Raw genomic sequence first — 23,903 nt, 5'->3', positions numbered from 1 at the left:
CTCAGGGTGTGATCCCAGGTCCAGGGATAGAGTTCCACATTGGGCTCCCAGTGAGGAGCCTGCTTCTCCCCCTGTCTATGTCTTGCCTCTCTCTCTCTGTGTCTCTCATGAATAAATAAGTAAAATCTTTAAAAATAAATAAATAAATTTTATTTACTTAAGTAATCTCTATATCCAACCTAGGACTCAAACTCACAACCCTGAGATCAAGAGTTGCATGATCTTCTGACTAAGGCAGCCAGGGACACCACTTTATGAGTATTTAATCTGCATAACAATCTCCATGAGGTAGGAATTAGTATCTGTTTCCATTTTGCAGGGGATGCTTTGAGGCCCAGAGAGGTTAAATAACTTGCACCAGGTCATACAACTAGAAAGCAGAAGATTGAACCCAGGTAGTCTGGAAAGAGAATCTTCACTTCAAATGTTAGTACATGTTAAAATAAATAACTATGCAGATAAAAAGTGGTGGGGCGCCTGGCTGGCTCAGTCGGTAGAGCATGGGACTCTTGATCTTGGGATTGTAAATTTGAGCCCCACATTGGTTGGAACGATGACTTAAAAAAAGAAACTTTAGGGGGCGCCTAGGTGGCTTAGTCAGTTAAGTGTCTGACCCTTGATTTCGTCTCAGGTCATGCTCTCACGGGCGTGAAGTCAAGTCTCGAGTTGAGCCCTATATCGGGCTCTGCACTAGGCTCTATGCTGGGAGTGGAGCTTGCTTAAGATTCTCTCTCTCCTTCTGCCCCTGCCACTCACACGTGCGTACTCTCTCTCAAAAAAATATCTTTAAAAAAAGTGGCCCCGTGCCACCCAGCATCACCTCCACCTCCCACTAACCTGTAGGACAAATTCCAAACTCCTTGGTGTGGCATTCAGGGCCTCGGGAGCCATCTACTACCACCCTGTCCTCCCTTTCTGGCATCTCTCTTCAGGCACCTTCACTCTAACTCTTGCAACATGCCCAGCCTGCCCCAGATACACCATCCACTTTCCCACTGAGCCTTTTCTCAGGCTGGTCCTGTGACTTAGTCTGTCTCTTGTCTCCTCCACTGCCTGCCGGTGTCCTTTCCTGGCCAGGCAAGCAGACTGGAGAGCTCCTCCTCTGAGACCCACAAGCCCGAAAATGGTCCTCTTGGAGCTGTATATCACGCTCCTCTGTAGCTGTTCCCACAGCTGCCTTCTCCATCAGAATGTGGGTTTCTGGTGTCAGCCGTTGTGTTTGATTCATTTCTCTGTTTCCGGAACCCAGCTCAGAGTCTGGCCCAGAGTAAAAATTCACTACTGTTATTGGAGGTTGCTCGTTACTGGTGCATAGCAATGAGAATAGAGATCATATCTTCCTCATTTATTGTGTACCAGGAGGAGGGCTGAACACCTTCCAGATGTCATCTCATTTGCCAACAAGCTGGTGGGGTACTCGTTAGTGTCCTCGTTTCGCAGCTGAGGATGCCGATGGCCCAGGGCCATCCCTTCACAAAGCCCATGGCCTCCGTCGCTCTGATAAACGGCCTCGCAGAGCGATGGGGGTAAAGAGCCCCCCCATCGTCACCCACAGGTAGAGCCAGGGCGCTGACCCTTTCTCCTCTGCCCTCCCCACCTCTCTAGACTCCATCAGCAGCTATGAAGCTCAGATCACTTCCCTGAAGCAGGAGCGGCAGCAACAGCAGCAGGACTGTGAGGAGAAGGATCGGGAGCTGGGGCGCCTGAAGCAGCTGCTGTCCCGGGCTCACCCCCTGGACTCCTTGGAGAAGCAGATGGAAAAGGTTAGGGTGACTCCCCGCCCCTACACACACACACTCCCCAGGATTTGGAAAGATGTTGAGGCAGCCAAGGTGACCACGGGGCAGAGGGATTGTTGGAGTCCCATTCCCAGATGGTGGGGAGCAGGGCACCCAGTAATAATTCCACGTGTGTCATGTACTGACTCTGTACTGGGCAAGGTCCTGGCTTTACTGCTTCCTGGCAGGATGGCTCGAGTTGTTTGCCTCCAAAATGAAGGAGATCACATAAGGGGGAGGGAGCTGACACTTAAGGACGGCACTTGTGCATCAGGCCCTGAGAACAGTGCTTGACAGATCTGTCTCCAAGCTTTCCTCATTGGCCCATTTCACAGATGAGTAAGGCAAGGTTCAGAGAAGGTCAGTAAATCTCCCGGGTTATACATATAAAATGCAGAGGAGGGATTTATTTTATTTTGTTTTATTATTTTTTTTTAAAGATTTTGTTTATTCATGAGAGACACAGAGAGAGGCAGAGACATAGCCAGAGGGAGAAGCAGGTTCCCTATGGGGAACCCATTGCAGAACTCGATCCCAGGACCCTGGAATCACTACCTGAGCCAAAGGCAAATGCTCAACCACTGAGCCACCCAGGTGGCCTGCAGAGTAGGAATTTAAAAATCTAGGCAGTCTGGTTCTAAAAATCTTGTTCTTAATCTCTGTGGCTTATCACTGCCTTTATCATCGGTGTCCCCTTGACGTGGTAGGGAACTGATTTCCCAGACTTCAGTCTTTCAAAACGAGTTCACATCATTACCTCATTTGATCCTCAAAGCAGCCCTGTGAGGTAGTATAGGTGCTTACCTCATTTCATGCAGGAGGAAGCAGAGGCTCGGGAAGATGGCCTGGATAGAAACACAAAGATCCAAATAGGAGCCTGAGAAAGGAGGCTTGCAACCCACAGCTTCCCAGCAGAGGCTGCTGCTTGCATTGCCAGTGATGCTAGGGAGCACTTCCACGGTGGGTGAGGGAGAGGGCCCTGCCGAGCAGTAGCCTAGTGCAGTGAGCAGAAGGACAGCAGGCGTAGGTTCGGGCAGTCAGTCCCCACCCACCTCCTGCATCGGCCATGTCCGCCCAGTGCACGGGCATCCGCAGAGCGTGTATTCCAGGACTTCGGACGGGACCAGAAGTGTTTTATTTGGGCCATTCAGGCCTACCCCGCTGTTGCAACTTTTCACAGAAGGGATTTGGAGGGTTAAACTGAGCTTCCTTGAGACAGGTGTTTGAGTGATTCAAGAGGTAGAAATGGCATGGATCAGAAGAGGTTGGGTGACTGGCAGATTTCAGCCTTGGACAGCTGGGCAGGTGACCTGATCCATAGGGGGACAAACAGCGTTGTAAGTGCTTGGCTGTACTTGAATAGAGGAGCCTGTGTGACATCCAGGTAGAGATGGCCAGAGGCCATTGGCTTTGCAAGTTCACCAGGATCCCAAACCTGAAAACAGACCAAAAAGAAATGGCCAGCAATGCGGGGGTGATGGGAGTAAAGGACATATCAGTTAGGATGAGATTTGAAAACCCAAATCAATGGTAGCTTAAATAAGATAGAAGTTTATTTTTCTTAAAATCCACAGATAGACATTCCAGGAATGCTGTTAGCTCAACAAGTCATCAGGAATACAGGTTCCTGTTATGTTACTGTATTGCCATGGGTAGCTTATTGCCTCACAGTCCAAGATGACCGCTGGAGTGCCAGCCATCATATCCACAGTCTAAGCATCAAAGAGGAGGAGGAGTAAAGAAAAGCACACCCTGTCCCTTGAAGGAGTTGTCCTGGAATTTTGCATTAACATTTCATTAGCTGGAAATGAGTCACGTGACCATGCTTAGTTACAGGGAAGCTGAAAAATTGTAGATGGTGGTGTAGAATTTAGGGCATGTGTTCAACTACAAATGTAAGTGCCTATGATAAAAAATACAAGTGAAAAAGGATGGTGGGGAAGGAAAGGATGATGAGTGAGTGGGCACCAGGCAGATGGTCATGACTTCAGCCCCTTTGCCTCCTGTGGGACCTGGGCAAGTCGTGTAAGTTCTCAGAGCCTCTGTGTTCTTATCTTTAAAATGGGGATGGACAGCACCTCCTTGGGAGGATTAGAAGGGTTGACATGCTTAGAAGGCCCAGCACAGACCTGAGGGGTCCAGTTGTCTAGAGATGGGGGGGCCTGCTACCACCTAACCCCCTTCTTCCAGGCCCATGAGGACTCGGAGAAGCTTCGGGAGATCGTGCTGCCTATGGAGCAAGAGATTGAGGAGCTGAAGGCAAAACTGCTCAGGGCAGAGGAACTGATTCAAGAGATCCAGGTGAGGGGGCGGCCAGGGGGTACAGCGGGAAGAGGGGGCACTGCAGGACCCTGGCCCCCCAGCCTCCTCCCTGATCCTTCCCCTAGAGACGTCCCCGGCACCCCCCTTCCTTGCACGGCTCCACGGAGTTGCTGACTCTGTCCCGGGACCCATCGCCCCCGCTGGAGCCTCTCGAGGAGCTGAGTGGAGACGGTGGTGCAGCGGCCGAAGCCTTCGCCCACAACTGTGATGACAGTGCCTCCATCTCTTCCTTTTCCCTCGGCGGTGGGGCCGGCAGCACCTCCCTGCCCCGCAGCCGCCAGGGCCTGAGCCCCGAGCAGGAGGAGACAGCCTCTCTGGTGTCCACGGGCACCCTGGTCCCCGAGGGCATCTACCTGCCCCCTCCTGGTTACCAGCTCGTGCCCGACACCCAGTGGGAGCAGCTGCAAACAGAGGTGAGTGGAGGGGGCGGGGCAGCTCACCCAGGGGCACACATCCTCCTCTTCCTCCCCCGGATGCTCACTGAGCACCTGCTGCGTCCACACCCAGAGCTAGAACCAGGGCTCAGGCCACAGAAGCAGGGGGGCCAGTTGGAAGCTGTGCCCCCACCCCCACCTAGCCCCTGTGATGCAGAAGCAGCCCCAAGGGGCGCAGTGAGGAGTGCAGGCCTCCGCTTGGAGGCTGAGACAGGCTGGCACCCGTGGCAGGGGCGGCAGCTGCAGAAGGACCTGGAGAGCATGAGCCAGGAGCGGGACGAACTGCAGGAGGGCCTGAGACGGAGCAACGAAGACTGCGCCAAGCAGGTGGGGCCCACTCTGCCGCCGTCCCAGCAGGGTCCCTGGCTGCTTGCCTCCTGGCCCCGACCTCACCCTTGCTTCCTACCCGCAGATGCAAGTACTCCTGGCCCAGGTCCAGAACTCAGAGCAGCTGCTGCGGACCCTGCAGGGGACTGTGAGCCAGGCTCAGGAGCGGGTTCAGCTACAGATGGTGAGGGGCCGGGGCATGAGGGACAGGAGTGTGTGACGGGAATTGGCTGAGAGGGGCCTGCAGGAAGGTCAAGGCACCTGTCCTGCCCCGCCCGCCTCCAGCCACTCCAGCTGCACCCTGGAGTTTGGTGCCCGGTGCATAAAATGTTTCCAAGCACCAGGCACTGTGGTTGGAGCAGGAGTTCTAGGGGGCCCACCACATACCAGCTCTGTGATCTTGAGCTGATCCCACGAGTTCAGAGCCTCTGCCTTGCCTCCTTGAAATAGAGATGGCGGGACCTTGCTTGCGCTTGCAGAGTCGTGAGTGAGGCTTGCAAAATCAAATGTGCCCCAAGCCCGGAGTCAGGCCAGGTGTAGACTGGAAGGAGCAGTGTGGAAGCTGGGAGGCCCGCAAAGGGCTCTGCTGTCCCTCGGCTCTGTGATGGGAGCCACGTGGGAATGTGAGCCCGATGCCAACACACTTTCTGATTTGTCAACAAAAGCCAGAAACCTGGGTACTTCTGTATTATCTCCCAGTTTTTAAAGTTGATAACTAATTTCATCTTAAAAAAAAAAAAACAACAAAAAACACATGGAACAAATAAAACACTCGAAGTGGCCTGCCACTTGTGACCTCCAGGCCACCGGGGAGCATGCATAAAGAACTTGTGGGTCAGGGGCGCCTGGCTGGCTAGTCGGTGGGGTATGCAACTCTTGATCTCAGTGTCATGAGTTCGAGCCACACATTGGCATGGAGTTTACTTAAAAAAAAGCTTGGTGGTCAAAGGTACTTAATAGAGTATGATCCTTCCTTTCTCAGCAGAGGAGGGCAAGGGCTTTCTGGCCCTCAGTGGTGTCGGGAGGAGGGTTCAGGGTTTGGCCTCACGGGGCACTGGTGATAGCTGGTCCCCATCATCCCATCCTACTGACTGTCCATCCCCAGGCAGAGCTGGCCACCTCACACAAGTGCCTGAGCCACAAGGTGAAGAAGCTGACTGAGGAAAACCAAGGGCTCCGGGCTGAGCAGCCGCCATCCTCAGCCCCCTGGGGTCTGGAGCAGGATGAGGGCCATGAGGACTCACTGCCCAGCTCAGTGCCGGTAAGCGAAGTGTGGGTGCTGAGGACCCAAGGGCCACTCCTCTGGCCCCTTCCCTCCACACACAGAAAGGCATTGGCCTGGGACCGTGGGACTCAGGGACTCACCCCGGGCTGCTGTGTATTAGCTGTGTCACCTTGACCAACTCACTCGACTTGTCTGAAAAATGGGACTGTACCCCCTTCCCAGCCTTGGTGTGAAGAGAAAATGAGTTAGCAGAATGTGTGACACGGAGAAGCAGTGATTTGGTTGGTTAGTTATTTTTAAGTGAGATCCACAAAATGGAGTTGATCGTTGTCTTGGTTTATAAGAAACTGTCATCCTTGACTGAGTTCATTAGAACCCTTGCCCACCCTGAGAACGACCACGTCTGCCTCCCGACATGCACCCCTGTGGTCCTTGGTTCTGTGTCTGCTGTCCTGACCTCTGCCATTGCCTTGCTCTTTCTTGGTGTTGTTTTCACACCTGCACAGCTGCCCAAACACAAACTGACCTTTGTGTTCTTTTTTTTTTTTTTTTTTGACCTTTGTGTCCTGAGCATGACAAAAGGGGCATCCTGCTCTAGGGAACTGGGCGGGACTGTCACTGGGCACCGGCACCCCGGCCTGGGCTCGTCCTCTAGGTGGCCATCTCTGGACGTCCCCACTTCCGTCCCCACTCCTTGTGCTGGGCACTTTGGTGGTTTCCCTTTTAAGTTTCCTCCCTCCCTCCCCTCCTCCTCCCCCCCACCCTTGGGATGGTGGCTCCCCTCCAGGACCTGCAGCAGCTGGTGCGCCACACGAGGCAGGAGGCACGGGCCCAGCAGCAGGCCCGGGAGCACGAGGCCGAGCGGCTCCGGATTGAGATCGTGACACTCCGGGAGGCGCTAGAGGAGGAGACGGCAGCCAGGGCCAGCCTGGAGGGGCAGCTGAGGGTGCAGCGGGAGGAGACAGGTAAGGGAGGAGGAACAGAGGCTGACCTCCCCCACAGGGGAGCACCTGGGCTTGCCAGGAGGGGAGAGGGAGGAGCCTGTGTGAGGAGGAGCTTTGACCTCTCTCTCTTTCTCTCCACACAGAGGTGTTAGAGGGTGAGTACTGCCAGAGCCCTGCTGGGTAGGGCAGGATGGGAGGGAGGGAGGGACAGAGGGCGTGAGCCTGACAGCTGGCTCCTGCCTGACTTCCCAGCCTCCCTGTGCAGCCTGAGGACAGAGATGGAGCGGGTCCAGCAGGAACAGAGCAAGGTGAGGCTGGGCTCTGGAGCCAGACTCCGTGACGGCGGGAGGGACTGCAGTGTGGGGACCCTCAGTGGGCCCTTCTGTCCTTTCTGTCTCCCGAAGGACAGGAGGAGGCTGGGTGGAGCTCTGGCCTCACAGAAGAGGTCAGAGCCAGGGATAGCGTGGAAGGGGCTCCCCCATCCAGACCTCCTGTGTCTCCGGCTGCAGCCCCTCCCATGTGGCACAAGGCCCCACCCCTGTGTCCTGTCCCCCCAGGCCCAGCTCACAGACCTGCTCTCAGAACAGAGGGCAAAGGTGCTGCGGCTGCAGGCGGAGCTGGAGACCAGTGAACAGGTGCAGAGGGATTTCGTCCGACTGTCTCAGGCCCTGCAGGTACGGTGTGTCCCCTTTCCATTGGGCTGGCATGGTCCAGGTGGCTGATCCTAGGTCCTACAACAGTCCCCCAATCAGGGGAATCCTCTTCCTCCTCCTGAGGCTGGCATCCTTTTATCCTCTGAGCTTTGTTCAAAACAAACTGTTGTGTGCAGGTCTCTGTTGGATGTGTAAAGCCCTGGGCCCACCCAAGGATGACACCTGGGTGGGAGTCCCAGCCCCTTCCGGGCACCAGAGGTGCAGGCTTCACCCTGTGGCTTTTGGCTGCCATGCTGCCTCCTGGGTCCCAGCCTTCTTGCTGCTGCCCCCCTCCCAGCTGGACTAACAGCCTGTTATGGTGCCGTGCCTTCCTGAGGCACAGCCAAGCTGGGACTGGTGGCTGGGAGCCTCTGGCTTGTGGCAGCAGTCCTTCCACACTCCCTATGTCAGCCCCACCTGCCCTGCCCACCCTTGGTCAGGCCACTTTCTTAGGACCCATTTCTTCCCTTGAATCCCAGTTTCACCGTGGCTTGGGGAAGGTGGGGACCCTTGCCCCATTAGAGGCCTGGCAGATGGGAGGGGGCTGCATTTACCCACCAAGGGCCCTCTTCCTCCCTCACTGAATCCTGTAGGTGCGCCTGGAACGGATCCGCCAGGCAGAAAGTTTGGAGCAAGTGCGCAGTATCATGGATGAGGCGCCCCTGAGGGACGTCAGGGACATCCAGGACACCTGAGGGAGACTGCCTTTCCCCACATCTGAACTGAGAGGCCTGGGCTTTGCAGGTCTCAGGATAGAGGCTTGATCCCCTCCAAGCCCGGGCTTGAGGTGATGGGGCCTCCACTGCCCTGTCTCTGCAGCACCTCCTCCCAGGGGTGGCTGGCTTTCTGCTCTCGAGGATGACACCTGGGTGGGAGTCCCAGCCCCTTCCGGGCACCAGAGGTGCAGGCTTCACCCTGTGGCTTTTGGCTGCCATGCTGCCTCCTGGGTCCCAACCTTGCCACTGGCCCCCTCCCAGCCGGACTAACAGCCTGTTATGGCACCATCCCTTCCGGAGGTACAGCCAAGCTGTAAGCGGTGGCTGGGCACCTCTGGCCTGTGGTAGCAGTCCCTCCATACGTGCACCTGGGACAGGCAGCTGCTTTCTGGACTGCATGACACTAAGATGCTTGTCCCCCCAGGGCCCCACCCAGGCCCCAAGATGCGCACGGAGGCAAGACCAGACTTTTCTGTCATTTATTTTCAATAAATAAGCAGCTCAGCTCAATCCGTCGCCTTGTCCCTGCAAGCCCCACGGGGTTGGGGAGGGGAGGTTTTACAAGAGCAGAAGGGAAGATGGGGTGTTGAGGGTGCAAAAGTGGAAGGGACCATCATGTTTATAAACAGAAAAATGTCAGGGAGTGGAGGGGAACATGGGAGTTTGTGCCACAGCTCTGGCTGAAGATGCATCACTATCAGGGTGGGGAAGAAGGGGCAAAAGGACTGGTTACTTCCTTCTTTCATCTTCTGGATCTGGAAGGAGAAAGGGGAGGATGAAGTGGAGTGAGGGGGGGGGCAGGAGGGGAGAGGTAACGTCCCTCTCAGGCTCTCTGTCCCCTCTCCCCTGGCACACTCACCTGGAGGGTTGCTGCAGCTCCGCCCCCACTCACCTGTGTCCCAGACCCCACTCCTCCCCAGCACTGCAGCCCAGGCAGCGGACAGCTCAGCGCCCAGCCAGCGCAGCGCAGCGCAGCCCAGCAGGCACCCTGCCGTCCGAGGCGGGGCGGCACTGACCGCACAGGGTGAGGGCAGCAGCCCACCCACTGGGAAGCGTGGCAGTGGCGGCAGCGGCTCCGGGTGGAGCAGCGAGCGCAAGTGACCTCGGATGCCACCGAGGGGGGGAGAGGAGGACGCGCGGGGGGGGGCACAGCAGCTGGGGGCGAGGGCGAGAAGGGGGCGATACCTGTGACACGGTTCAAAGAGATGGAGGAAGGGGAAACGGGTTATCCTATGGCCAGAGAGGACAGAGAGACAGAGTTACGGAGGGCAGAGGCGGGCGTGGAGGGCCAGAAAGGCTAAGGAGGCTGTGGGCACCTGCAAAAGTGCAGGGGCGTGGGGGCCCAGGGCAGGGACGCTGGTCCTCTCAGGGCCAGAGCACCCTGCTGAAAAGGAAGGGGGGCGGGCACCTTCGCAGCGCAGAGGGAGGGCCTGTGGGGGGCCAGGGGCGAACATGGCTCAGAGGAGGGCTGAGGCTTACCCTCCAGGTAGTTCCGAGCAATGAACTTGAGGAGCTCATCGAGCCCAATGACTGGAAATGAGATCTTGAGGACCATAAGCCACTGGGTGAAGTCCAGGGCCCGGAGCTTGAAGATCATCTGCAAGGGCAGGTGGAGGTGGTGAGGACTGGTGTTCCTCTCTGGGAGGGGGCCAGGGTTCCGGCACCGCCCCCCTCAACCCTTCCTCCCTCCGTCTGCGTCCCCACCCACAGAGGCTCCCTGTGGGGTGAACAGTGGTCCCTGGCCCAGAGAAGGCTCACCGGCAGAGGGTCAACGTAGAGGATGAGGAAGTGGAGGGACATGGAGAGGCAGATGGAGCCCAGCAGCCAGATGTTTACCCAGGGGGGCATCCGCAGGAGGGACTGGTTCTCAGACAGGCTGCAAAGGGCCGGGCAGAGGCCAGGGTGGGGGACAGCACAAGAAAGTGGTGGTGAGCAGAGCAAGGAAGGTGGAGGACACAGAGGCCCCTGGAAGGCGGCTGGGGTGGGTGGGCAGGCCTAACCTGTTGAGAGCGTTGCACATTTCGATGGTGACCAGCACGGACAAGGCCATGGTCATGGGCTCAGGGGCCTCAAAGATCTCACAGTCCACGCCCTCAAAATTAGGGTTTTCCTCATTGCACTGCATGAAGTGAGTCTGCAGGGGGAGGAGTGAGAAAGTGGCATCCCACAGAAGCCTCCATGCCTCTCTCCTGCTCCCCACCCTCCTCCTTCCTCTGTCCTCCCTACCAGCTGGCTGTAGGTGACATGAGGCCCGTCATCTGCATACATGAACCACCAGGCAGCAGCTCCCACAGTGGCTGCACCCACATAGCCTGTGGTAGAGAGAAGATGGAATTTGGGGTCCCAGCTGGGAAGACAGGAATTGTCAAGAGGGCTCATGGCCATCAACAGCTTGTTGAGGAAGAGGGCCCATGGGGTGTCTGTGCTAGGGGAACAGGTATCCCAGAAAGGGGGGTTAGTCCCAAGGGTTGGGAAGGGTGGGGCTCCCATCCTGCTCACCCCCAATTGCCATGTAGCGGAAGAAGAGCCAGCCACTGATGAGGGGCTCCTTGGGGCTCCGGGGGGGGCGGTCCATGATGTCTAGGTCTGGTGGGTTGAAGCCCAGGGCCGTGGCCGGGAGCCCGTCAGTCACCAAGTTCACCCACAGCAGCTGCACAGGGATCAGGGCCTCAGGCAGCCCCAGGGCGGCGGTCAGGAAGATGCTGCCAGAAGGAGGTGGTCACATGTCTGGCCTGGCCCTGGCCCTGTGGTCACCGGCCCCCCACCCCCACCCACCGGCCCTGGGTTCCTGCAGGGGCCTGCCCTGGCTGCTCACCAGACCACCTCGCCCACATTGGAGGAGATGAGGTAGCGGATGAACTGTTTCATGTTGTTGTAGATGGCACGGCCCTCCTCCACCGCAGCCACGATGGTGGAGAAGTTGTCATCGGCCAGCACCATCTCAGAAGCAGTCTTGGCCACGGCGGTGCCAGATCCCATGGCAATGCCGATCTCGGCCTTCTTCAGGGCAGGGGCGTCATTGACTCCATCACCTGTCTGAGGGCAGAATGAGAAGGTGGAGCATGGACTCTTGCACTTACCCCTCCTTGGGAGCTGATCCCCCTGCCCCCCTGCTCCTGAGACCCTCCCATCAAGGGGCTCTGGGCAGAAACTGCCCCTCACCCCACAGCCGCGCAGCCCCTCTGTCTGCTCACCATGGCTGTGATCTCATCGTAGGACTGCAGGTACTCCACAATCTTTGACTTGTGGGATGGCTCCACGCGGGCGAAGCAGCAGGCACGACGGCAGGCCTCCCGCTGCTCTGCCAGGGGCAGGTCGTCGAACTCCCGGCCTGTGTAGGCTCGGTCCGCCACCTCCTCATTCTCCCCGAAGATGCCGATCCGCCGGCAGATGGCAATGGCTGTGCCCTTGTTGTCGCCAGTGATCATGATGACGCGGATTCCGGCATCCCGGCAGAGCTGAATAGAGCCGGTGACTTCCTTTCGTGGTGGATCCAGCATGCCTACCACACCAACGAATGTCAGGTCCGTCTGAGGAGACAGCAGAGAGTGACGGGGTCAGGGAAGGACTTGGAAGTAAGCCAGGGAGGAAGCTCAGGGGGCTGGAGGTGGAGATGGGGAGAAAGCTGCCCCTGGCCTGGTGTGCACATCTCAGCTGGGTCCCATAGGACCAGGGGCAGGAGACACTCCGTGTTCACATGCGTGCCTGCAGATCTGGCGCTGCCAGGCCCAGAGTAGATAGCGACCGCCTGTATTTCAAGGAAAGAACTGGAGCTTGGAGTTAGAGCAGTGATTTCTGCCTTCAGTGGGGCCACTTCCTTGGCCTACAATCCTGAGCAAATCCAGGCTACCTGCCGGGCCACTGGGTCCCATCTAGAAAAGGAAGTGGTGGACTTTGGTGCTATTTGGAAAGCCTGTCCACCATAAGATAAGGTGCTGGCACCAGAACGCAGGTCTATGCCCCGCTTCTCGTCTCAAGGGTGTCTCACTACGGAAACTTGTAGCAGAACCAAGAATGGCCAGCTACCACCTGGGTCTCTGTTCTGGCTGCAAGTGCCTCACCTCATCCGGGACAAGTCCACGACCATAGGCAGAGCAGCCTTGGACTAGATGATTCCTGACACTCTTCCAGATTCTAAGTCCTTTCCTGGGACTCCAGGGCCCGTGACGCAATAGGAATGACATGGGTGGAGCAGGGGGGCGGCAGATGATTCTGAGGCAATGGGAGGCCCCTCGCTGCTCACCTCATATTCCATGAACCTGGCAGAGTCATCCAGAATCATCTCCTCTCGCTTCGGGGGGGTGTCCCGGGTGGCCAGGGCCAGGCAGCGCAGTGTGTCCCGGCCAGTGCCCCACTCCTTGATCACCGACAGGATCTTGTCCTTCACCGGCCCCGTCATCGGCACTCGAGTGGTGCCAACTCGCACATAGTTACAGCGGTCAATGACCCCCTCAGGGGCGCCCTAGGAGACCAAGAGAGCTTTCAGAGACTATGGTCTTTTTTCTGGGCCACAGTGACAGGGAGCAGGGATAGGAGAGGGCTCTGAGATTAGGAAGAAGAGGGGGACTGAGGCCCATTCTGATTTCTGACCTTAACAAACATCTTGTTGCCTACAGCAGCCCGGGATTTGGCTGGGGAGCAATAGACAGACATGGACTTTCTGTCCCGGGAGAACTCCAGGGTAAATTCCTTCTTCATTAGCTGGCGGATCACCTGGAAAAGAGGAGACAGAGAGGGAGAGGCCAGATGTGAAATTGGTAGGCTGAGAATGATGATGCTGTGCTAGAAGGGCAGAGTCCCAGACCCTGTAAAACACAGCCAAAGATGATCTAGGGGTCAGAGCAGACCCCAAGCCGAGTCTCAGACTGAAGCTTAGTCTGGTGCCGGTAGCACAAATAGAACTTTAAGACTGATGCTGCCACTTTCTTAGTGTCCAGCTTAAAGCGCAACAGAAACAGGATGGCACAATATGGCACCGTCTAGTGGAACTTTCAGGGTTGGCAGGAATGTTCTGTACTCTGAACTGCCCGGTAGGATGTAATTAAGCACGGTCATTCAAGATGGAAAATATGGCTAGTGCAGTTGAAGAAGTGAGTTTTTACTTTTATTTATTAATTTAAATTGGAAGAACTATATGAGAGCTCCTAGAGACGCATTATCAGACAATGCAGCCCAAGTGCCTGGCATGCAGTAATAAGCACTCCCCAAAAATGAATGAGATCCTTTTTTCATCAAATGTATCAGAGGTGTTTCAAAATAAAACACGAACAAAAATAACAATAAATAGAAGTTGACATTTATATTCTCATTTGTAAATTTCTTACACATATTCTCTACTGATATTTAGATCGTTTTCATTAATCTTGTCATATTAGGCAGCAATGAGCATCTTACATATGTAAAAAAAGAAAACAAAAGAATGAGCTATATGAAGAACATAATATACAAGAGGAGCTCAATATACACATTCAGTAAATATTAACAGTAGCATCCTAGAGAGGAGCAGAATGGGTTTGTTCATCTGGACAAGGGGAAGCACTGTGATGGGTGGCTTGTGATTTCTGTGCCCAGTGCCACCGCTTCCAGCTAGGGACACAACGGGAGAAGTGTCATCCAGGGAGGCTACAGCTAGGCGGCAGACGGCACATCCGTCCACGGGCAAGAGGTCCTGCCCCTGCCAGTGGCATCCCAGCTTGGGGCCTGAGGCCTTTCCTGGCTGGACTGGGGGCCTCTGTTCCCCTGAGGTTCTCTGGTCCTTGCCTGTGCAATGCGACACAGGGCAAAGAGGGACCCTGTGGAAAGGAGCGCCCACACTCACCGAGTTGCAGGCATTGGCCCTCTCCACCTTTGAGAGGCTTCTCACGTCAGTGTTGAATACATTCATCTTCTCCACCAGGGTGGTGAGTGCGGTCTCGGTGGCCTCACCCACCTTCTCATAAACACCTTTGGTCTGGGAGGACAGAGGGGGAAGGGGAAGTAAGTGCCCTGTGCTCCCGGCCCCTTGCTTCCACCTTCCCCCTAGAACAGGAAGGGGGCCAGCCACTCCTTCCCCCTTCCACCCAGAAGAGGACTCAGTACAAGGTGTCTCCCTCCCATGTGGCCTTGGCCAGCTGGAAGAGGACAGAGAGGCTGCATCAGGAGTGAAGAAGTTACCTCATTGAAGTCCAAGGAGGAGTCATTGCAGAGGGCACAAATGGTGGCCAGCTCCACCAGCCCATCATACTGCCCTGACCGGACTGGCTTATCATTCTTCAAGCTGGTAGCAGGGTAGGGAGGAAGGAAGGAAAAGAGACAGGTAGAGAATAGAGACCAAGATGCAGAGAGGACTTGGGGAAAGCGTGAGGGACAGTCAGGGACGTGGCAACTGGCATGGAGAATAATCAGGGTGGGGGGGAGAGAGAACAAGGTCGGTGAAGGAAGAGGAGAGAGGAAGGAAGATAAAACGAGAGGGAGGCCCTTGGGAAAGCGGGGTGTGCATGTGTCTAGTGGAGGCACAAGGAGCTGAGGGAAGGGCTTCAGGGCACTTACACCTCTCCTTCTGGAGCGTAAGTGGAACCAGTGATAGAGAACTCGTTCAGGACACAGAGGTTTCCGTCCACCTTGTCAATGATAAACATCTGCAGGGAGAAGGACACGAGCACACATGTCTGGTTGTCACCATCCCTGACAGTTGGTACAGAGGAGAGGCTGGCATCCCGTCCCTCTCCCAACCACCCTTGTAGACTAACCAAGGCTCCCCACCACCTGCCTCCCTTCTCCTGCCACCCCCTGGCTATCATTCTCCTTGTTCAGTGTGTTTTTTTTTTTTTAAGATTTTATTTATTTATTCATGAGAGACACAGAGAGAGAGGCAGAGACACAGGCAGAGGGAGAAGCAGTCTCCATGCAGGGAGCCCAACATGGGACTCGATCCTGGGTCTCCAGGATCACACCCCAGGCGCTGAAGGCGGCACTAAACCGCTGGCCACCAGAGCTGCCCTTCTTGTTCGGTATTAATGGCTTCAAAACAGAAGTCATTAGTTTCTGAAGGCCACACTGGAGGCTCCTTTAGATGAGTTGGTAAAAGCAGGTGTGAGCAATAAGGTACACAAGAGCATGTGGCCCAGCTATAGCTCTAGCCACTCATGGCCAGGATCTTCCAGTTTTGCAGGAAGAGCCAGAAATTCAGGTTATTTTCCTGTGAAATCTCTTGACTTTCAAATGAGGGCAATCAATTCATTTTTAGGAACTGGTTGCAGAAGCCTGAGGTCTGGCTTTGAAGCCTGTGCTTTGGAAGGTCCCAGAGAGAAGCAGCCCATCCCAAACTGTAGCCAGTGGGGGGGGGGGGGGGGGGGGGGGGGGGGCGGGTAGGGCTTAAGACAGGTTCCAAGAAGGACACCTGGGTGGCTCAGTGGTTGAGCATCTGCCTTTGGCTCAGGTTGTGATCCTGGGGTCCTGGGATCAAGGTCCTGGGATCAAGTCTCACATCGGGCTCCCTGCAGAGAGCCTGCTTCTCCCTCTGCCTATGTCTCTGCCTCTCTCTCTCTCTCTATCATAAATTATTAAAAATTAAAAAAAAAGAAAGAAAAGGAAGGAAGAAAGGAAGATGAAAGAAAGAAAGAAAGAAAGAAGAAAGAAAGAAAGAAAGAAAGAAAGAAAGAAAGAAAGAAAGAAAGAAAGAAAAGAAAGAAAGAAATTTCTTATTTTCTCTCTGACATGAGCATTTCCTTCCAATCATGAATGTAGGCAGTGGATCACATCGATATTAGCAAAACCCATAACTTTACCACCCATACGATCACAGATCCCTTCCTATCACACTGCACTGTTGCAAAGCCCTCAAAATTGCTCAGACCCACCGCTAGGTCTGCTACCGAATGCATTCGTGCAGAAGCATAAGTGTGACCACATCAGAAATTTGTTTTTAAAATATTTTGATAACTGTATCTCAATCACTGGTTTCCTCTGTAACCCAATGCATTTTTAAAAACAGAATCCTGTGTATTTTATTTTATACATTTAAACTATTATATTGAGAAGAGGTCCAGACTGCTTGAGTCTGAGGCTCAGGAAAGATTAAGAGCCCTGGTTTAGGAAATGCTATTAAAGATTACTGTGGCCAAACTCCCCAGATCCTGCCATGGAGGGCCATTCTGAGGGCAGGGGGTGGGGGACCCCAGTCATCTTTTTCACAGCTGGCAGGGTGGCAATCTATACCTGCCCTCTGTACATTTATTTCCCTGGCCAGAAGCAGAAGCTGCCAGTGATGAAGCGCTAACCCCATCTTTGGAGGGCTTATTTCCCCTCAAAGGCAGTTTTTGGAGTGGGAGTCTCCCACACATTCCCTGACCTTGCAGACAGACATCTGGTTGGTGGTGAGGGTGCCCGTCTTGTCAGAACAGATGACAGAAGTGCAGCCCAGAGTCTCTACAGAGGGCAAGCTCCTCACGATGGCATTTTTCTTTGCCATCCGCCGGGTGCCCAGGGCCAGACAGGTGGTAATGACTGCAGGAAGGCCTGTGGGGGAGGAAGGAGAAGGAGTGAGGGGTCAGTGATGGGGGAGGACCACAGCCCCCCAAGGAAATTGAGTCCTGATCCCTGGAACTTGAAAATGTTACCCTGCTTGCAAAAGGGGCCTTTGCAGGTCAGATTAGCCAGTGGGAGATGAAAGGGAGCTTGCTGTACCTTCTGGGATTGCGGCCACAGCCAAGGCCACAGCAATTTTAAAGTAGTAGATGGCCCCACGGATCCAGGAGCCCCCGTGGACGGGGTCATTGAAGTGGCCGATGTTGATGAGCCAGACAGCCACACAGATAAGGGAGATGACCTTGGAAAGTTGCTCCCCAAACTCATCGAGCTTCTGCTGCAGAGGGGTCTTATCCTGTTCTGTGGCTGCCATTTGGTCTCGGATCTTCCCGATCTCGGTGCTCACACCAGTGGTGGCCACGATGCCCAAGGCCTTGCCAGCAGCAATGTTGGTACCCTGAAAGGGCAAGCAAGAGGCAAGGACTCAGGCGAGAGGCAGCCCTCACTCGGCACCCTCCTGATGGCAGGGCTCATCTCTCCTCGCACTGCCACGTCTCTCCCACACCAGGGCCTCTGGCTCGAGCGCATGACAGCTGGCCCTGCATGGCTCACCGAGAAAAGCATGTTCTTCTTATCCTGGTTGACAGCTCGGGGGTCAGGGACGGGGTCTGTGTGTTTGATGACGGACACGGACTCGCCTGTGGGGAAGGAGCCAAGAGGTTTCCAGATGACATCATGTCCTCCTCCCATCCTTCCCACCCCTAACTCGCCCTGCTTGGCAGGACAGAGCCTGGTAAGGACCAAGCTGCAGTCCTGGAGGAAGGCTGAACACTGGAAAAGCCACTGGAGGCAGATAGGAAATCCATATTTTTACTTACAGTAAAAAGACCTTGACCTGAGCCTCAGCCTGACCACTTAAAAGCTGTGTAATTTGGGATCACTTAACCTCTGGTCTCTGTAAAATGGGGATGATACTATATAGTCTCCAGAACCAAGTCTTGGTGAAAGTCAAAGAAGCTGACATATGTGAAGAGGTGGGGTCAAGGGCAGAGCTGCCTCCTTCCCTACATTGGGCAGGGGCTCAGGCAGCTGCCCCACACCGGTCGAGCCTTGCCTTTTTGGACCACAGGGAATGCTCGCTGGCTCTTCACCCTCTCTCTCCCAGCAGATAACCAGAAGCAGCTGTGGTTTTAAGTGCATCCAGACCCTCCATCTTGTCCTAGAATCTATGGTTCCTCACTTGGGGGCTTTTGAAGCAACAGGACAGGTCTCTGGGTGTCTGAATGTCCATGGGGAAGGATGGGGTCGATGACCATGTGGAGAATGGGCACAAATGTCCCACCCTCTCCCATGACCCCTTTTGTTTCAGGCTTGCCATGATGAATGAAGCTGAGCCATGCTGACATCACTGTTGCTACAGAGCCAGGAGCGGGCCATGTGGCTGGCTATTCTTTTTTATCCACCTAGAGTTTCATCCTTGTGTGGCACTCAGCTCCCCACTTCATCCCCACACCCCCTTGAAGCATCCTCCCACCCCCGGCCCACCAGACCTGTCAGGATGGACTGGTCCACCCGGAGGGTGGTAGACTTGATGGACAGGATGCGGATATCTGCAGGGACTTTGTCCCCCACTGTGGAGAGAGTAAACGAGAGTCAAGTCAGTTGAGAAAGCAGTTTTCTTCCTTTCCAATTAAAGCCCAACCTCTGTCTGACAACCTCACCTCGTCCTCAGGTCACCAGGGTTGGCTGCCCGTCATGGGCTTGAGTCAGGCCCTTGGCATGGGCTCCTGTAGCTCCAGCAAGCATCCCCCTCTCAGCACTTATTCCAACTGCCCCCTCGTTGCTTTCTCTCCCCCTCCCTAAACCCTGGGGCAATGAGCCTGTGAGAGGGCCCTGCGCACTACCTGGCACACAGCATGTGCTCAATAAACGTACGCTGAATGGCTGAAGGGAAAATTAGGAACCATCCAGTTGTGTAATGAGACAGCAAAACCAAGAGGGAAACAAGAGAGAGAAAGATGGAGAGAGAAGAGCAAGAAAAGAACGAAAGGAGACTGAATTTGAAAGACACGCCTGGAGGGGGAGAGTAGGTCGTGGAATCACAGACGGGGGCGGGAGGGGGACAGGAAGACACAGGAAGAAACAGGAGAAGTTATGAGAATCGAGAAAAGCAGTGTCCAGTAGGACAGAAGGCAGAGCAAAGGAAAGGGTAAGAAGGGCAGAAGCAGGAGAGGGGAGGCACAGGGGCAGAGGGTGCAGGTCCAGCAGAGCCTGGTGAAAACCACCTGTCAGACCCCTGCCAGGCCCCGGTCTGTGCACCTGAAGGAAGGCAGGAAGCCACAGCGAGTGAGTGAGCCGGGGAGATGGGCAGGATGGAGAGAAGGGGAGGTCTGCAGGGAACAAGGAACGGCAGGGCAGGAGGGAGCCAAGCCAGAGTGGGGGCAGAGCACAGGAGATGCACGGGAGAGGGTCAATACAGGAGACCCCCCTGCAGAGGGGCTGACAAGGCGGATGATGCCCCCCTGGAACTTCAGGGCTTTCCACTGCTTCGGCCTAGTGCCCCCTGTTCCAATGGGGGATACTGGGGACAGGGCTGGTTGGGCTGCTTTCTTTTCCCTGTTTTTAAGGTTCCTCCTCCTATGTCAGAGGAAGCTGACAGAGGAGGGAGGAGGTCGGCAAAGGAGTTGGGCGGGACACCCTGTCACCCAAGCCCAAGCGATATTTATAGACATTCATGGCGCTGACTCCAAACTGTCACCGTGGCAGGACGGCCCTGTGATGGTGCCCCGGGGTCCTCAGCCTGCCCCCCCCTCCCTAGGCTTCCTGAGGTACAACTGGGGAGTCTAGTGGAGGGAAGCAGGCCTAGATCCTTTCCCCTCTGCCAGGGGCCTGAAGACGTGGGAAGGCCTGCACAAGGCAAATATAAAAACCGCTGAAGGGGGCAGAATCCCAGTAATCTTAGCCACCCGGCCCCCACCCCTCCCTGGTCAGGCATTAAGTGTCCCTCACTGGAGAGGCGGGGCCCCTCCTTGAGCTCCCCTCCTCCCAGGTCCCGTGTTCCCCTCTGGGGCCTGAGTTTCCCTTACATGGTTGGGGGCTTGAGCCTTCGGCCCCCCTCCTCCCTTCTACCCTCACTCCTTCCCCTTCAAGAGGCCTCAAGGGCACCAAGAGGTCAAGATTTAAAGCTGACCAAGCTTGTGGGTGGGTGGAAGGAGAGAGAAGCCAGGCCTCGGGAGGGGGGTGGAGATGGGGCCATTGGCAGTGACTAGGTTCCACCTGTTGCTTGCAAGTGCTGGGTGAGAGGAGGGGGAGCAGGGGGTCCGCCTGGAGCGTCAGGGACAGGACTGGCTGTTCCTGCTGAGACTCCGACAGGGAGGGGTGCTATAGCCACGGTGCCCTGGGGTGACCTCCTGAGGAGTCTGAGAAGTAGAAGCAAAGACTCCACCATCCCAGCTACCTCCTGGACAGCAGGATCAGGGGCCCCCACCCTCACCATATGCATCCTCTCGGCCTCAAAGTCAAGACTTCCCTTCCTGGACCACTCATTCCCATCACTCACCAGCCACCTCCACAATGTCCCCAGGGACAATGTCCCGAGCCTTGATCCTTTGCACTGACTTGCGGTCAGCCCGGTACACTTTTCCCATCTCAGGTTCATATTCCTTCAGAGCCTCGATGGCATTCTCTGCATTTCGCTCCTGGAGGGGCAGGGTGGAAGAGAGAAGGGTCATCGGAGGGAGGAAGGTTAGGGAATGGGAGGGGACTGGGTGGGGAGAGTTAGGAGGGGCAGGGGGCCAGAGTCCTGGGGAAAGAGAGACATTACAGAGGAAGAGGCAGGTCATGCAGTAGTGGCTCCTGGCATAGGAGTAGACAAAGTCTACGTGAGGGTAGGTGTCTATGTTGAGGAAATTGTCATTTATGGCTAAAGACAGGTAAGGAGGCTCAGGGGAGAGAGGAAAAGAGAATCAGAAAGCAAAGGACAGGAAAAGTAGAGGGTGGTAAGGGAAGAGAAGGAAAAGCAAGCTAGCATTTATTGACCTGCTACTATATGCCAGGTGCAGGGCTGGGCACGCCACATGCATCACTCTGTTCCATCTCAGCACAACTCAGGGACAGGATTATTAGCCCCATTTTATGGATGAGGACACTGAGGCTGAGAGAGGTGAAGGAACCTGCCTGGGTTATGAAGCCAGCAAGTGACAGTGGGAACACCAGTCTCCCATCTCTTTCCTGCACTCCATCCCCTTTCCAAACTGGGCATTAGAGACAGGGAACAAGGCAAGTCCAGAGGAAGTGACGGAGGAGGAGGAGACTGGGAGGAAGACAGTGAGGCGGGGTCATGGCTAACCTGCCAAACCCCTACAATGGCGTTGGCGATGAGGATCAAGAGGATGACAAAGGGTTCCACAAAGGCAGTGATGGTCTCTTCGCCTTCCTCGAACCAGGCCAGCACCTAGGGAGCAGGGAAATGGAGACTAACGGTAACAAAACCCCTCAAACATATAGTGAGGGTGAGTGTGCGTGCAGGAGCAAATGGGGCTGGGCATCTCGGGGATACTGCAGCCCCTCATCAGTCTGAGGTCCTACACACTCCACAGGAGCGCTGCCCCTGCTCTCAGGCAACAGGAACTGGCAGGTGTAGACATGCACAACTCCGGGTTTAACTGGGAATGCTTTCAGGTTTTCCTTGGCCGGGCTGTTGGCCTGTAAACAAAGCTCACGGGCCACCCAGACCAACGGTCCCCTACAGCCACATCCATCCCACGGGAGCCAAAACTCCGCAGGGAAAACCCTGTGGTCCTTGCAGACACCGCCTGCCCCCCCCCCCACAGCCCTCCCCAACAGCAAGGGAAGCTCCAATTTCATGAGGGAACAGGAGGGGGGATAGTGTTACGGGGCCTCCTGTACACACCCCACCCCAGCTGTTGCCACTGCCAAGCAACAGCCACAGGCAAATGTCAAGGAGCAAATCTGAGAAGGGAGAAGGGAGGCCCTGCCAGCTAGTACTCAGAGGCCCACAGGGCCTCCGTGAAGGAGACCAGGGGACAGGGAAACTTCTTTGCCCCCAGCCTTATCTTCTGGTGGGACTAAGATGTTAAGGAAGAAACTCCAGAAGGCAGGCGGTCTGCTGGGGTGGTGGGTGCTGGTGGGGGGTGGGTGGGGGTGGCCTCAGGGGCCAGAGAGGTGGCGGCCTTGCGGCTGCGAGGGATCCAGAGAGGGCTTGCAAGGTCAGGCCGGGTGGGTGAGGAGGGGGTCCCGGAGCCCTAGCGTTGACGGGCAGCAGACATCAAAGCCCGGGGCCAGCGGAGGGGTCCGGCCAGCCGGCCCTCGGGGGCACTCAGAGGCACCCTCACACCAGCAGCTCTTTCCCGCCTCTGGGAGGGAGTCTCTGCGGAAACCAATCAGCGTCAGGAGGGAGGGGCGGGGGCGCCAGGAGGCTCGGGGATTGGTGGAGCGGCTGCGCGCCTCGGGGCATGCCGGGAGTGCTGGTGCTTGAGCGCCACAGAGCCAGAGCCAGAGCCGGAGCCGGGGAGCCCGGCGCTTGGGGGGTAACCCGAGCCCTCGAAGCCCTTGAGGCTGCGGGGGTGGCTTAGCTTCAGTGTTTTGGCTGAGAACACCCTTAAAGCTTAAAATAAAACCTGCCTGTGGGGTGTGGAGGAGGACCGAGGCGTGCGCATCAGCGCCCCTCCCTGCCCCCTCAGTTCTGGTGTAGGGGAGAGGATGGTGAGGACTTGGACCCGAGGAGCCGAGGAACCGGAGCGCCCCCGACCCACACCTCAGCCCACCCCCAGATGCCTGCCCAAACTTACGAAGGAAATGCAGGCGGCCAGGAGAAGGATCCGCACCAGGAGGTCTTCAAACTGCTCTATCACCAACTCCCACAGGGTCTTCCCTGGGGGAACAGGCAGGGGAGGGCCCCCCCGGGGGTGGGGTTAAGGTCTGGAGGATGAATGGCTCGGACTCTAAGGGCAGGCTGGGATCCAGGGACCAACAGTGGCCTGACTTCCAGCCTGAGCAGGAAGGTTCTAGGGGGATGAGCAGGCCGCCTGGCACTGAGAGGAGGCTGAGGGGGCTCGCCGGGAGTCCCGAAACGGGCTCCACAAAGTGGTGGTGGGCAGTTAGTTGCTCAAGGACTGGAGGCCTCTGGGAGAAAGTGCCTGGAAACTCCTGCCCCCAGCCAGACTCTAACCTTTGGAGAGGGTATTTGCCCCGGGAGTCAGTAGGGAGAAGGTGGGGATAAAGGAGTGGGCACAGGGGCTGGGGGGCGGGGGCTGGTCATTAAGAGAGCTCAGGGATTCCAGTAACTTACCTTCCTCAGCAGGGAGCTCTACCCAGGAAAAAGAAGAAAAGGACATATTCATTTGGGGTTCAGTCTAATGCCCCCCACACCCAGGATTCTGGCTAAGGTAAGAGAATCAGGCTACCTAAAGGGCATCTGAGGTTCACCAAGGTCATCCCATGAAACCTCCCAAAACTCTCTCAGGCACTCTGTTTTGTCAGAATCCCCTGCAGTCACTGGACCATGGCCCAGCTCTTCCCTGAGGTACTCTGGAGGGAGAGACTCCAGTGTGTGTGAGTGTGTGTATGTGTCCGTCTGTGTTGTGAGGGAGCAAGAGGGCGTTACTAGCCTCTCCTCCAAGAGACACTTACCATTGGGGCCGTATTTCTCCAGATGCCGCTTCACTTGGTCCGGGCTAAGGCCTGTAGTCTCGCTCACCCCAAAATAGGCCAAACATTCTTCTGTGGTCTTGGAGTGTGCAGCCTCCATTGTGCTCCCTTCCTGGGGGCCAGGGGGCGGTGTGCTCCTTCTGGGGGGGGTCCTCACGCTTTGGGGGCCTTCCTCAGTGTCCACCTGCCTGTTTGCCTGGGTTTCTTGCTTTTCTCTCCTGCCCCCCCCCCCAGGTTTTTCTTCCTTCCACAAAGCTCTGACCCCCGTCCCACTTGCAGCAGCCGGCCACC

The 23,903-nt window shown here is 56.0% G+C and overlaps 2 protein-coding genes across 2 annotated transcripts in view; one reads left to right on the top strand and one right to left on the bottom strand.

The window, feature by feature from the left end:
- The window catches only part of RABEP2 (rabaptin, RAB GTPase binding effector protein 2), a 13,810-nt gene extending 4,862 nt beyond the window's left edge, over positions 1-8,948 (top strand). Inside the window, exons 3-13 of the mRNA XM_041747626.1 lie at positions 1,606-1,763; positions 3,969-4,079; positions 4,166-4,513; positions 4,766-4,861; positions 4,947-5,045; positions 5,967-6,122; positions 6,874-7,051; positions 7,174-7,185; positions 7,283-7,338; positions 7,588-7,704; positions 8,316-8,948. Of these exons, the coding sequence (XP_041603560.1) occupies positions 1,606-1,763; positions 3,969-4,079; positions 4,166-4,513; positions 4,766-4,861; positions 4,947-5,045; positions 5,967-6,122; positions 6,874-7,051; positions 7,174-7,185; positions 7,283-7,338; positions 7,588-7,704; positions 8,316-8,417 (1,433 nt within the window). The 3' untranslated portion in view covers positions 8,418-8,948. The remainder of the gene's footprint in view (positions 1-1,605; positions 1,764-3,968; positions 4,080-4,165; positions 4,514-4,765; positions 4,862-4,946; positions 5,046-5,966; positions 6,123-6,873; positions 7,052-7,173; positions 7,186-7,282; positions 7,339-7,587; positions 7,705-8,315) is intronic.
- Positions 8,902-23,903, bottom strand: ATP2A1 (ATPase sarcoplasmic/endoplasmic reticulum Ca2+ transporting 1). Its single transcript, XM_041747621.1, has 23 exons — positions 23,595-23,903; positions 23,254-23,271; positions 22,754-22,836; positions 21,292-21,396; positions 20,503-20,641; positions 18,494-18,574; positions 17,556-17,641; positions 17,103-17,400; positions 16,768-16,934; positions 14,967-15,055; positions 14,592-14,694; positions 14,257-14,388; positions 13,029-13,151; positions 12,682-12,900; positions 11,633-11,968; positions 11,254-11,474; positions 10,938-11,140; positions 10,665-10,750; positions 10,439-10,572; positions 10,197-10,314; positions 9,918-10,035; positions 9,624-9,668; positions 8,902-9,193 (listed from the first exon to the last, which is right to left on the bottom strand). The coding sequence occupies exons 1-22, from the start codon at positions 23,710-23,712 to the stop codon at positions 9,664-9,666; spliced, it is 2,982 nt and encodes a 993-aa protein (XP_041603555.1). The 5' UTR covers positions 23,713-23,903; the 3' UTR covers positions 8,902-9,193; positions 9,624-9,663.

The sequence above is a fragment of the Vulpes lagopus genome, chromosome 3 (genome assembly GCF_018345385.1).
Source record: "Vulpes lagopus strain Blue_001 chromosome 3, ASM1834538v1, whole genome shotgun sequence".
Classification (NCBI taxonomy): Eukaryota; Metazoa; Chordata; class Mammalia; order Carnivora; family Canidae; genus Vulpes; species Vulpes lagopus.
The sequence above is the reverse complement of the archived record's forward strand: the minus strand, read 5'-3'. Positions and strand labels throughout refer to the sequence as shown.

Coding starts and splice junctions, on each gene's coding strand:
- ATP2A1 (XM_041747621.1), bottom strand. CDS start 23,712: ATGGAGGCTGCACACTCCAAGACCACAGAAGAATGTTTGGCCTATTTT. Junction 21,397..22,753: donor TGGCCGCCTGCATTTCCTTC/GTAAGTTTGGGC, acceptor CCTGCTCCCTAG/GTGCTGGCCTGGTTCGAGGA. Junction 14,389..14,591: donor CCTCCTTGGACTTCAATGAG/GTAACTTCTTCA, acceptor CTGTCCTCCCAG/ACCAAAGGTGTTTATGAGAA.